At 47.9% G+C, this 12,037-nt stretch overlaps 1 protein-coding gene across 1 annotated transcript in view; it reads left to right on the forward strand.

Moving 5' to 3' along the window:
- BOP1 (BOP1 ribosomal biogenesis factor) overlaps window positions 1–12,037 on the forward strand; it is a 73,918-nt gene that overhangs the window by 35,232 nt on the left and 26,649 nt on the right. The window contains exons 7-8 of the mRNA XM_086966445.1: window positions 7,610–7,679; window positions 8,162–8,294. Coding sequence (XP_086822571.1) covers window positions 7,610–7,679; window positions 8,162–8,294 — 203 coding nt within the window. The remainder of the gene's footprint in view (window positions 1–7,609; window positions 7,680–8,161; window positions 8,295–12,037) is intronic.

Here is a 12,037-nt window from a genome sequence, read left to right on the forward strand (position 1 = left end):
TTCCACAAAGGTGATATGTGCCCCATTCTGAATGCTTCTCTAAATGCAGTCATGACAAATCGCTTCTATGTCTGCAGTTTTGTTAGTATTGGAAGGACTGAACATGGGTACGGTACATCAGAGCTTTAAAGTGGGATGAAAAACCTGGCGGGTGGGGGGTGTCTCTAAAGGGGCGTGGCCAATGTAATTAAGGGCGTGGCTTAAAACCGGTATGCTAAAAATCTGTGCTTAGATTAGGGTGCCGCCCGAGTTGTATTTTACTGTTTTTGTCAGTGCATCCAGGTATATGATACCACAAGTAACATACCTACGACAAGCCAGGACTATTGGCTTTGTCAATGGTTGTTAGTTGCACAAGCTAAATAAGCAGCAACTATGGCTTGTATATAATATTGAAAAAGCTTCCACTTAAAGCCCTGGTGACACCACAACAGTGTTGCTGCTCCTGAGTTTCAAAAAGAGAAGGGAAATCCAGAGAGAACATTACTCTTTACAGGATTTCCCTTCCCCTACAAAGCTCCCCTGGCATGACGTCATGCGTAACTTCTGCACTAGTCAGCAGTGAGCACATGTACATCGATGTGCCTGATGTCACTGCAGTCCGGAAAAAACGGACCGCCTGTGCCAGGGCACAAAACAGAGCCCGACAGAGACCAGTTCGTGGCCCCCTTTAAAAAACAGCCGGTGCTCAGACCCGGCGAGACCCGGCCCGCTTAAAGCCCTGCGGTACATAGACACTTGTGTGAAATATTAGCCTGCTTATATTGTTGTTATCACGGATTTCAGCCCACTTATATTTTACTGATCATTGATTTTAGCCTCCTTATAATCCCCCGATTATGGATTTTAGCTGTTATATTCTCCTGATCATTGATTTCAGCCGGTTTATAATAGCCACATTATTGATTTTAGTCGATTTATAATCCCCAGATCACTGATTTCCGCCTGCTTATATCCTCCACATTATTGACTTCAGCCGTTATATTTTCCTGATTATTAATTTCAGCCATTTTATGTTCTCCAGGTCATGGATTTCATCCCACTTACATTGTGCAGATCGTGTTTCCTTCCCAGACTTCCAACAGTGGCTAGATCTTTAAAAGGCTCTCAAAACAATTTCCACCAATGCCTTTCACGGTTCCTCCAAGTGATGTAACCTAGTATTGACCCTACTTACAGCTTTCCATTTGCATTTCTTCTCAAAGCACTATTGTTGGGATGCTCACGGTGAGGCACAATTGCAGTGCGGCAAAGCTGTACTTCTGAGTTTCTCACTATAGACTGTCATCGACTTCAGTGGAAACAACTACTCGCATTCACTTTTTTCCACTATATCCTTTTTTAGGTCTCGGTAATATCCGGTCGAAGACCGGAAGTCCGAGAATTATTGTGACTTAGTAGGCTGCTTTATCCCCGCCTCTGTTTTCGTCTCTCCTTCATTGGCTGGCTTCCTAAACAGAGGCCAGCCATTGGAGGAGAGAGCCGTCCCTCGAAAGAAGCTCCGTCTTTTTCGGATTTGGGGGCGTGATTTTTTGCGTTCTTTAGACAGTGACGTTGTCTGTCAGTCAGAACCACAAAACCACGCCCCCAATTCCGAAAAAATCAGACGCTTCCAGCCGCCATTTTGCAACTGTCCCTCCGAGCACCTACAGGCTCGCATGCAAGTCCGCTCCCCAAAAACTTGGTAATGGAATGTTGGGGTGCTGCAGGCAAGGAGCGGGGTGCACAGTTCAGCCTGTGTGGGCCCTCAGTGCTGGAACAGTACGGCCTTGCAGTATCGGCGGATGGCGGTCCGGGGCTCTGGGCTTCCCGACGAGCTGCCTTCCTCCATCCTCCGCCGCTCGGAGCAGGTACCTCCCCCTCTCAGCGAAGCTTGCACTAGTTGGGTTTTTTTTCAGTGGAGGTCTGCAGCTGTTTCTTGCGAGCGCCCCTTTTGGCATGTCTTTTAAACAATCTGGAGCGGACCAGGCCAGAGATCAGCACCAGCGGGGGCTCTCCTGTGTAAAAAGAGCCCCGCTCCCCGCCTGCAGCTTAAGCGCCGTCCATCTGCCCTCTGCCCCACCCCCGCTCTTCCTCCGGTGACCGAGCGCTCTGTCCCCCTGCTGATGTCTCCGGCCCTGGAGCTGCCGCCGGCCCTCAGGTAAGAGTTTGTTGGGGGTACGGGAGGGCCGGCTGGGACAAAGAAGAGCCTCGTGGGCTCCATTTCCGCTTCCCCCAGGTGGGGGGAAGCTGTTCTACAGCTCGCAGGCAGCGCTGCGCAGCTCCGGTCTCAGGAGCGGACCAGGCCAGAGATCAGCACCAGCGGGGGCTCTCCTGTGTAAAAAGAGCCCCGGGGGTCGGAAGGGGCACGTGGCAGCAGATGCCATGTGTAACTCAGAGGTGTATCGGGCGCGCTTGGTCTCGAGGGCTAAATCGAGTCAAGGCGCTAGAGCAGATCTTGGGTATTGTGCCCCGCTCCTTACTGACGGTATAGCGCTTCATGTGGTTGTGATACCGTAGGCAACATGGTGGTGGCTGATGTCCTTCGAGCCGCATTTAGTAATATGGTAGGAAAGATTCCAGTGTGCTGGTGGACTCTGCGAGTAAGGTAACCTGGACATGGGTTCATTTAAAGTCATAAACCACTGGCGCTACTAAAGACGACATGCTTAGCCCACTCGTTAAACTAAAACAATTGTGTGACAGTAGGACTTTGAAGTAAAACGAATTGTACCTGGAAAGACAAGCTTTCCATCCCCGGCATCTTTGTCAATATTGGGTTTATTAGCGCAGCACGAGTGAACATCGGGCCCGTCCCGGATTAAGAGCTTCTCTATGGCTCACTTATTCACGCAATTACCGGCCGCATGCGAGCGGGGGCCGAGGCCAGAGTGCGGCCCTCCGCTTCCACGGGTCACCTTTAACAGGCGCGTGCCGTCCTCAGGTCACCCAGGCGCGTGCTGTAGGGAAAGTGAGTCCTTTGCGCATTTGGGAAGGGGACTTGATATGCTGTAAAGCTGGCTGATATGCTGTAATGCTTTAAAGACGGATGTCCGCACCGGCGCCAGTGTGATATCACTGGATGCGGCCTCCCTTCCGTGCCTGCGCCTATTTTTTTAAGACCCTGCCCGGTGGTTGGAGCTCCTCAATACAGTGAGTATGGTTACCCCGAGATTGGTGGGTGAAGCGCTGCTGCTACTGGACTTTGCTTCCCGTTACCGCATGTCGAGGCGCTCACGTGTATTAGTTTGATGCCAGAACCATTGCGGGTATTTTGAACTCCAGTCCGCTGCCCCGCCACGAAAGCCCATTGCTATTAATGCTGACGTAGCTGATGCTGTTCTATTGGTCAAGAGCTGCGAGCGCCGTGAAACTTAGCCTGCGGTCGGCACCCCTCGCCACCCCCCCTTTTTGTAATCATATCGCTGTATATAAAGTCTGTGCTGACACTGGCTAACCGGTGATTTGTTCCCAGTGCTATGTGTGTCAGCCCGCAGCTCCATGCCTCACATTTTTCATGATCGTATTGGCAGAGGCCCCTCTAATACCGCTCTCTTTGGCCCATGGATGGCAAATATATTGTCAGAACAGCGTCTTGATGCAGTCTATTGCTGACAGCTAGAGCAGGGCTCGAGGCCTCCCACTTCTGGCCTCTGGCTATGCCTCTGACCACGGCCCTCAGGTAAGAGTTTGTTGGGGGTACGGGGGTGGCATCTGTCAGTGATGTTGACCGGGGGAGCGTAGGCTGCAGGGTGTGACGTGAAGGGTTGTGTGTGCATGTGTGTGGGGAGGGATGCATGTGTGAGTGTGTGTGTGAGGAGGGATGCATGGTGTCCCCGGCGAGCTGGCATGTGTTTAATGTGGACCCAGGAGGCTCGAACAGCATTTTCACTTGGCCACATTGAGTGATCGTGGGCAAATCTCTTCATCCATTGTGGCTCACTTCCTTTATCTGCCAACACAGAGCGCTTGGAGTCAGTATTGAGCGCTTTATTGCACTAAACTGGATATATTCGCAATCCGGAGGGCTTACTCTATCGCAGTGTCTTAAGTAAGAGAGTGCAGTACACGGCACATGCTGTTTCTCGTGCTTTTAAAAGCACTACGGCTCGGGTGCCTTCTTTTACCTGTATCTTGGTCTGTGTTACTTTTATGTGCGTTTCGAGTGGCCACGGAGTCCAGCGAGAGTAGTTGGGGGGGGGGGGGGTTGTCGGAAGGGGCACGTGGCAGCAGATGCCATGTGTATGCCATGTGTAACTCAGAGGTGTATCGGGCGCGCTAGGTCTCGAGGGCTAAATCGAGTCAAGGCGCTAGAGCAGATCTTGGGTATTGTGCCCCGCTCCTTACTGCCTTCATTGACGCTATAGCATGCCTCATTGTGTCCGCTTGAGCATCCTCGGGTATAGAGTTTGTCACACACCTTCGTCTCTTCGCTGCAAAGACACAGGCTTACATAACAGATACTATATAGAAACATGTCACTGTTGTGCCCCTTATTGTTAAGTAATGCACAGGGCAGATTTGCCGCAGACCTGACACCTCCGCCCCATTGGCTTGTACAGCGCGCGCAGGTGTCAGGGGTGAAATATCAGGCATGATGATATGCGACCACGTGCCATATGTCGCACCCTGAGCTTCCAGCACGATTTCAGGTTAGGGCTTATAACTACTGTCCCTCTGCACGCTTGGACTTGTTGCCCATGGCGGAAAGGAGAAAAGCGAGACTACATGTTCCAGAATGCACTTTGCCGTACATAGATCTCTAGTTCTCCAGGTTCTCTCTTCCTTCTCTCTTCACTTCTTCTCTCCTGTCTTCCTTCTCTCTCTCTTGCTTCTCTCCCTTCTCTTTTCTCTTCCTTCTCTTTTTTCTTCCTTCTCCTCCGTCTTCCTTCTCTCCACTATCCCCTCTCTTCTCTCTCTTCCTTCTCTCTTCTCTTCCTTCTCTTTTCTCTCCTCTCTCTTCCTTCTCTATTCGCTCTCTTCTCTCCACTATCCCTTCTCCCTTGTTTCTTACTTATCTTCCTTCTTTCTTCCTTCTCCCTTCTCTCTTTACTTCCTTCTCTCCTCTCTTACTTCTCTCCCCTCTTACTTCTTTCCCTTCTCTTCCTTCTCCCTTCTCTTCCTTCTCCTTCTCTCCGCTCTTCCTTCTCTCTTCTCTCCCTTCTCTTACTTCTTCTCTTTTCTTCCTTCTCCCTTCTCTTCCTTCTCTCTTCACTTCCTTCTTTATTCATTCTCTCTCTCTCTCCCTTCCCTTCTTTCTACTCTTCTTCTCTCTTCTCTCTCTTTTCTCTGTATCTGTCTCGAGACCGAGCTGGCACCTAGCCGGAAGTGCTGTCTGGAGCCTGCCACACTAAGCCCCGGCATGGCGTGTCGGATTATGGAGCCTTGTTAGACCACCAGCGTTAGAGGCCCAAGGGTACACAGGTCTAGGGGGTTACTGCAGGGCTCAAGTTGAGGTACCACGCGGGTGGACAGCGTCCCACCACTTATTTTAAAGGGGGGATGGCATCCCCCCTGCCAAACAGCTGGACTTCACTCTTTGGCCTCTCTGGGACGAGGAGCTCGGCACCTCTCACTACCTCACTTTCTCACTTTTCTCTCTCAAAACATCACTACCTCACTCTCTCACTACCTCACAACTTCACTCTCTCTCACTATCTCAATCACTCTCTATCTCACTACCTCACTCTTTCTATCTCACTAACTCACTTTCACTCTCTTTCACTATTTCTCTCTATCTCACTACATCACAACATCACTCTATGCTTATATCTCACTACCTCACAACATCCCTCTCCCTCACAACATCCCTCTCCCTCACAACATCCCTCTCCCTCACTACCTCACTCTCACTACCTCACTCTCTATCTCACTACCTCACTCTCTATCTACCTCACTCTCTCACTACCTCACTCTCTCTCTATTTCAATACCTCACTCTATCTCACTACCTAACTCTCTCTCTGCTAATGCAATAGGTATCACATATGCCCAAAAAAGCTAATGCCAATAGAAATGACAATGCCATTTATTTAGGGATACAAAAAAATAAAAAATGAGCAATACCAATAGCTCTACCTATAATATTGCCGAGACCATTGCATTGTAAATGCTTGTTTCACCTTTGTGAGGCACTTAAATACTTGTGGAACTGATGTCCCGAACACTCTCGGCGCTGTATCTTAGACCCACTGCCTCACTTCCTGTGGAGCCGGACTTAAAAACAACTGGGGCTGCACAGCGCTGCTTGGTGCCAGTGGCCCTTTCTTGCTTAAATGAAGTCCCAAATCCAGTCTTACATTCTGCGCCAACACAGAAACAAAATTATTGAAGGTAAATAACTTGTTTTAACCTATTCTCCCAGGTAGTTGGAAGGGAGGAGGAGGAGGCAGAACATACACAATCAGCCACTTAAATGTGGTGTATCACTTAATTGTTTGGGTTGAGGTCCAGTGGGGCTCCATTACATCTTGCTCAGAGTGTAGTTTATTCTCTTGGTATCAAGCATTCCATAATATTTACAGTACTTTGGTCCCATGGTTATGGTAGTCATCTGAGTTTTAGATCTCTTCTTCCAAAGCTCACCAAGGGCATGGTGATAGGCTGCAGGGTGCACTAGTGTCCACTCCGAACAACTTTGTTCATGTGCCCAGTCCTACGCTCCCCCTTCTTACTCAAGATGTCACACAGTCTCTGGCCACACGCCGAGCTGCCCAAACCGGTTTCTTCCTTGTTCCAGCACGAGTTCATGGATCAAAACCAGACGCACAACAACCCAGAAACCATATCTTCTGCAAAGGGTTGGCTGGAGGAGGGGAGATCAGTCAAGTTGGGGTGGGGCCTGGAAGGCGATTATCTCACCTAATACTTATTGTCTATTGATCAGTCTATCTTTTTATGATTCATTTACATCGGAAAACCCTATACCCTTATGTACACTACACCCGCCCCAACTTGAGGTGCAAGTAGAATAACCTGTGCCCGAAAAATGCTAATCAGATTCCAAAACCTGCTAGTTTTATTCCTGCCAGAGCATAGGCACAGGAGGCACCCGGGGAGTTTGTTCAAGCAGTTCATCATCCACCAGAAGATTTCTGGCTTCCTCAAATTTTGGTTTGCGCTTCCTACAGTTTTAGCTTTTTGACTTCACATCTCTGTGTGATCTATATTATTGGATCTGATTGGTGAGGTTTTAGTTCTCCACTTGCTGCAGGTTAAGAACATTGTGCTGCAGGTTTACTGGTCAAGTTTCTCACTTGCGGAGGGGTCTGCAGTCATCGCTCAGTGAGTTTATGATTGTTGGCTTCTGATCTCAGTGAGCTTTGTTTTGAGCAGTGATGCTCCAGGATATTTACTGTCTCACACTATGCCACACAGTTTGGTGGATGGAGCTTTTGGGATCAGGCCGCTTTAAGTACCATATAGTATTCGTGATAGATGTCGGTATCCTCTACAAGTATTGGCAACAGCAAATTGAACATTATACCGACCATTAGTACATTTATACCTGTTGCTCACTAACCCAACAGTTTGCTTTAAGATCTGATGAATGATAAATTTAGCAACAAGTATAGTTTCCGTTTGGTTGTATTGTGAACGTCTCTGATTCGTTGCATCTTTCTCTTCCTCAGGTCTACCGTGGACACACCAATCTGGTGCGTTGTATCAGTGTGTCACCGACCGGGCAGTGGCTAGTATCTGGTAAGGTGTTACTTGATCTGTTTTTTTTAACTTATGTAGCACTTTGAGTGTCATGTAGAGCACTCTGTTGTAACTCCAAACAATAGGCCATGGACTTGGGCCTCCGCCTGCTGGGGTGGAGCCAAGTGCAGGCCATGAGTTTCTGTGATGCCCTGGTTATTCAAGCTTGTGATGGAATGAAGTCTATGGCATACATTTTGCTGCCTCTCCTTACTTCAACGTGGTAGGAATGTAGGGCCCAGTTTGAAGGAGTGCTAGTGGCCACAGGATAAGGCTCTCCCAAGTTTTTTCCTGGGTGTTTTGAGGAGACCTATTGTAATTTGTCATCCTGGACTCACACTTACGAGAAAACCCTAACTGAACTACTAGACTGAGCGTGATGGCATGATACTGGTTCTCTGTTGCGTGTAGGTTAATGTATGAATTTGGGTCTCGGCACAGCAAATTCCAAAAATATATATAATATATATTTTATTTTTCAGGCTCAGATGACTGCTCTGTGAAGTTCTGGGAGGTGAGCACAGCTCGCTGTATGAAAACCATTGAGGTGGAGGGAGCTGTGAAGAGTGTTGCGTGGAACCCCAACCCCGCCGTCTGCCTGGTGGCCGTTTCTGTGTAAGTGTTGTCTGAATGGTACGCACAGCTTGGCTGTGCACCTGCACCAACGTGAACGAGGGGGCATAAGTTCTCAGTTCAACACAGGAAAGGTACTATTCATTCAATCATTCAACTATGGGCAAAAGCTCTTTCTGCAAGTGATCACAGGTAGGTAGTTTCTGGCAGTCCTTGAGTTATTCCTGCAGACCCTGGGAAAGCACTGACCGTAAAGGGTGGTACGCCTGAGTTTGCGTAGATGACATCAGCTGCTAGTACAGTGGTGGACGTCAGGTAGGGATTTAGTGGTTGTTTCAAAGTGCAAGGGGGCTTCACCAGGACGTATGTTACTGAGAATTGCGTAGAGACATGGAACGAGAAAAATGAACCCTTCTATGGGTTCGTAGAGATGTTTGGGACAAAGTATTGTCAAGTGCTGGTAACTAAAAAGTTGTGTATCCTGACTTTCGTCTGGATTAGTATTACTTTTTACCCAGGTTTATTTGGCAGTCTAACTGATATGTCTCAACAAAATGGTTGCCATGTTCAAGTAAATGCAATTGAATGGTTAGGTTTTCATGTTATTTTGTTTGGTCTAAAAACGGTATGGAATGAAGAGAAGCTGTTATTACCTATCCTCTGAAAATGCCCCAAAAAATAATTCTGGAAGTCTAAAAAACGAAACATACGGTGGTTCGTGTAACAGGACTTGGGTCAAACACTTTGGACAGGAAGATTCAAGACGATCTTCTACTCCAAAAACTCGACTCACTGAAAACATAAAGTGGAAACCTCTTGCTCTTACGAGTGGAGGATAAACCATCCTCCTCCTCAAAAATAAACACCAACAATATTTCAAAGAAGGGCAGCAACTTGACTTCCAAAACTGGTGAATGAGCTCAAAAGAACCAGATGAGAATTCTTTTATCCGATAACCCCAAGGAAGGCTTCGGATGTAAACCTTGAAGCACTGGTGTGGTGGTATTGGCACCAAAAAACCATCAATACACTTTGTTGCCTAAAAAGAATATTAAAGAAAAAACTTACTTTTGCATAGGCCTAAAAATCCCATATAATTTCAAAGACTAGAGATAAGAAGCAGAGGGCATAGATAGGAGAGTGAGATGAGAAATGTAACCACCCCTGCATATCCTTCAGTACCTTAACCACAACATACAGCCCATGGAGTTGTGGAAGACTTCCACTTCCTTTTAATGTTAGACACAGATATGTAGCCCTCACTCAGTGAGAAATGTGATTTCCTTGCTTTCAAAGTTTCAAAAGGGAATAGTGGTGAAAGAGTTATTACTCTGAACGTGCACAATTGAAAAGTCCCATCAAATCGGTTACTGGTTTTCACTGACTGCATCCCTAGAAATCCCTCTCATTATGGATCTTTAGCAACAGAAACCTTGCTTTGGCAATCGAACTTCTTATGTGTAGAACCAGGTCAGTGCTAGTTTGTTTCCTAATTAAATCCACCTCTCCTTCATGGCTATCTTGTGGTTAATGACTGCCTCCTCGATGTTCCTATGCTTTGTGGGATATGTATGTGACTGCGACAACCTTACCATAATGTAACTTGTAGTCGTAAAGCATGTGTTCACCTGAAGGGTATTTTGGCCTTAAATAACTGATGTTGGATTTTCAACTCGATGGCACTAGTTTCATTAAACTTGAAAGGATGAAAGGCGGCGTGAACCCCACAGGATTTAAACCGTGACTCTGAGGTCAAACATGGATTCCTGAAGTGAATGCATTAGTTTACGTAGTCATCAGACATGTTTTGATGGATCTCATGACTATCAGGTTGAGGTAGAGGAGCTGCATCCACCCTACATCTCCCGCCACCCTGTCTATCTTGTCTTGTGTCAATAAACCGATCCGAAGATGCGGACCAAAATGCAGTACAGAAGCAGAACATGGTGGAGCTGCTCTTCCTTAATTCTGTGAGTTACAGGACTCTATACAGAGGGCAGTCAACTTGCATGGAATGTTTGTGGCCTCCAAGATTGGCAATGACATGCCTCCTAAGATGGTAGTGGCCATACCTCCACACATGTCTCTTTATCCTTTATGGATGAAAGTTTTGTTTTGTGAAAGTGACTCATATATTCCTCCAGGTCAGGTGCTCAGTCACTTGTATTCTTCCCACTAATTTGGGCCTGGATGTACCAGTAATCGTAGGTGCTCATTATAGTGCCTGTAACCTGCCTAAAGTCTCAAACGTTTATGTTTATGTTTATTAAAACTTTTATAGCGTGCTCTATTACCACGGGGTATCCTGGCGCGGTGAGTAATTCAGCAGCAAGAGTGATGAATCTGGCACAGATCTATTAGAGTGGAGCGTTGAACAAATGGGTCTTAAGTTCTTTCTTAAAAACATTAATAGATGGAGAGGCTCTAAGGAACAGGGGGAGGGCATTCCAGGCAGAAGCTGCCTTAAATGAAATAGATTGGCCACCCAATCGGGTGTATTTGTACTTGGGAATGGCCAGTTGGCATTGGTTGGCCGATCGTAGGGCACGGTTGGGAGTATAAAATGAAAACCGTTTCTGCAAATACGTCGGCCCCTGGCCGTGAGCGGCTCTGAATGCCAACACCAGAATTTTAAACAGAATTCGGTGTGGCACTGGGAGCCAGTGCAGACTTCGTAAGTGGCCCCGCACGCTCGACCTCCTAGGAAGAGAGAAAAGCAGGCGTACTGCAGCGTTTTGTATCACCTGAAGGCGATGAACCATGTACGCAGGCAAGCCACTAAATAAGGCATTAGCGTAATCGAGCCGAGATAAAATCAGGGCTCGAAGAACCGTCTCCTTGGCTGCCCTGGGAAGAAGAGGGAAAAATCTTCTCAGGGCTCGCAAGGTACCAAAACAGATGCCGGTCAATTTTTTAATATGGTCCGAGAACTTCAGGTCCTGGCTGAACCAAACTCCCAAGTTCTTAGCTGGGCCACCCATCGTACTAGGGCAGGGCAGGTCCGGGGGCCAAATCTGGTCCTTGAAGTTGTCAGGGAAAGAGCCAAAAAGCAAGACCTCGGACTTGTCTTCGTTGCACTTAAGTTGGACTTGTGCAAGCCACCTAAATACTTCCGACAAGCAATACTGGACTGCTGATGGATCGGACACACCCTTAGGCCAGGTGAATAGCAGCTGTGTGTCGTCAGCGTAGGCTATTATCTTGGCTCCAAGCTGTTCCGCCAGATAAAGTAAGGGGGTCATATAAACGTTAAACAATAAAGGGCTTAACGTAGAACCCTGCGGAACACCAGTGGTCAGTCTTTTCGGGGCCGAAGAGTAGGGGGGCATCCAGACCTGTTGAGTTCTGTCACTCAAAAACGATTACAACCAGTCAAGGGCCAACCCTGAGATGCCGACGGCTCGCAGTCTTGCAATGAGCAGGGCGTGGGGCACCGTATCGAAGGCGGCAGAGAGGTCCAGTAGAATCAGGACCGCTCTGCCACCCCCGTCCAAGCACTCTCGAACTGCCTCCGAGACCTCAACTAGTGCTGTCTCGGTGCTGTAAGCCGCTCTGAACCCTGACTGAGCAGGGTGAAGGGCGTGAGAGGACTCGATGAAACTATCCAGCTGTTTAAAAACCACCTTCTCACACACCTTCGCCAGGGCTGGCAACAATGAGATAGGCCGATAGCTCGATGGCATTGAAGGGTCTAGACCAGCCTTTTTTAACAAAGGGAGCAATTTTGCTTCCTTCCAACTTCTCGGAATTAAGGCCGTGGAAAGGGAGAGGTTGATAATCTGAGT

The sequence above is a fragment of the Lissotriton vulgaris genome, chromosome 4_1, assembly GCF_964263255.1.
Source record: "Lissotriton vulgaris chromosome 4_1, aLisVul1.2, whole genome shotgun sequence".
Taxonomy (NCBI): Eukaryota; Metazoa; Chordata; class Amphibia; order Caudata; family Salamandridae; genus Lissotriton; species Lissotriton vulgaris.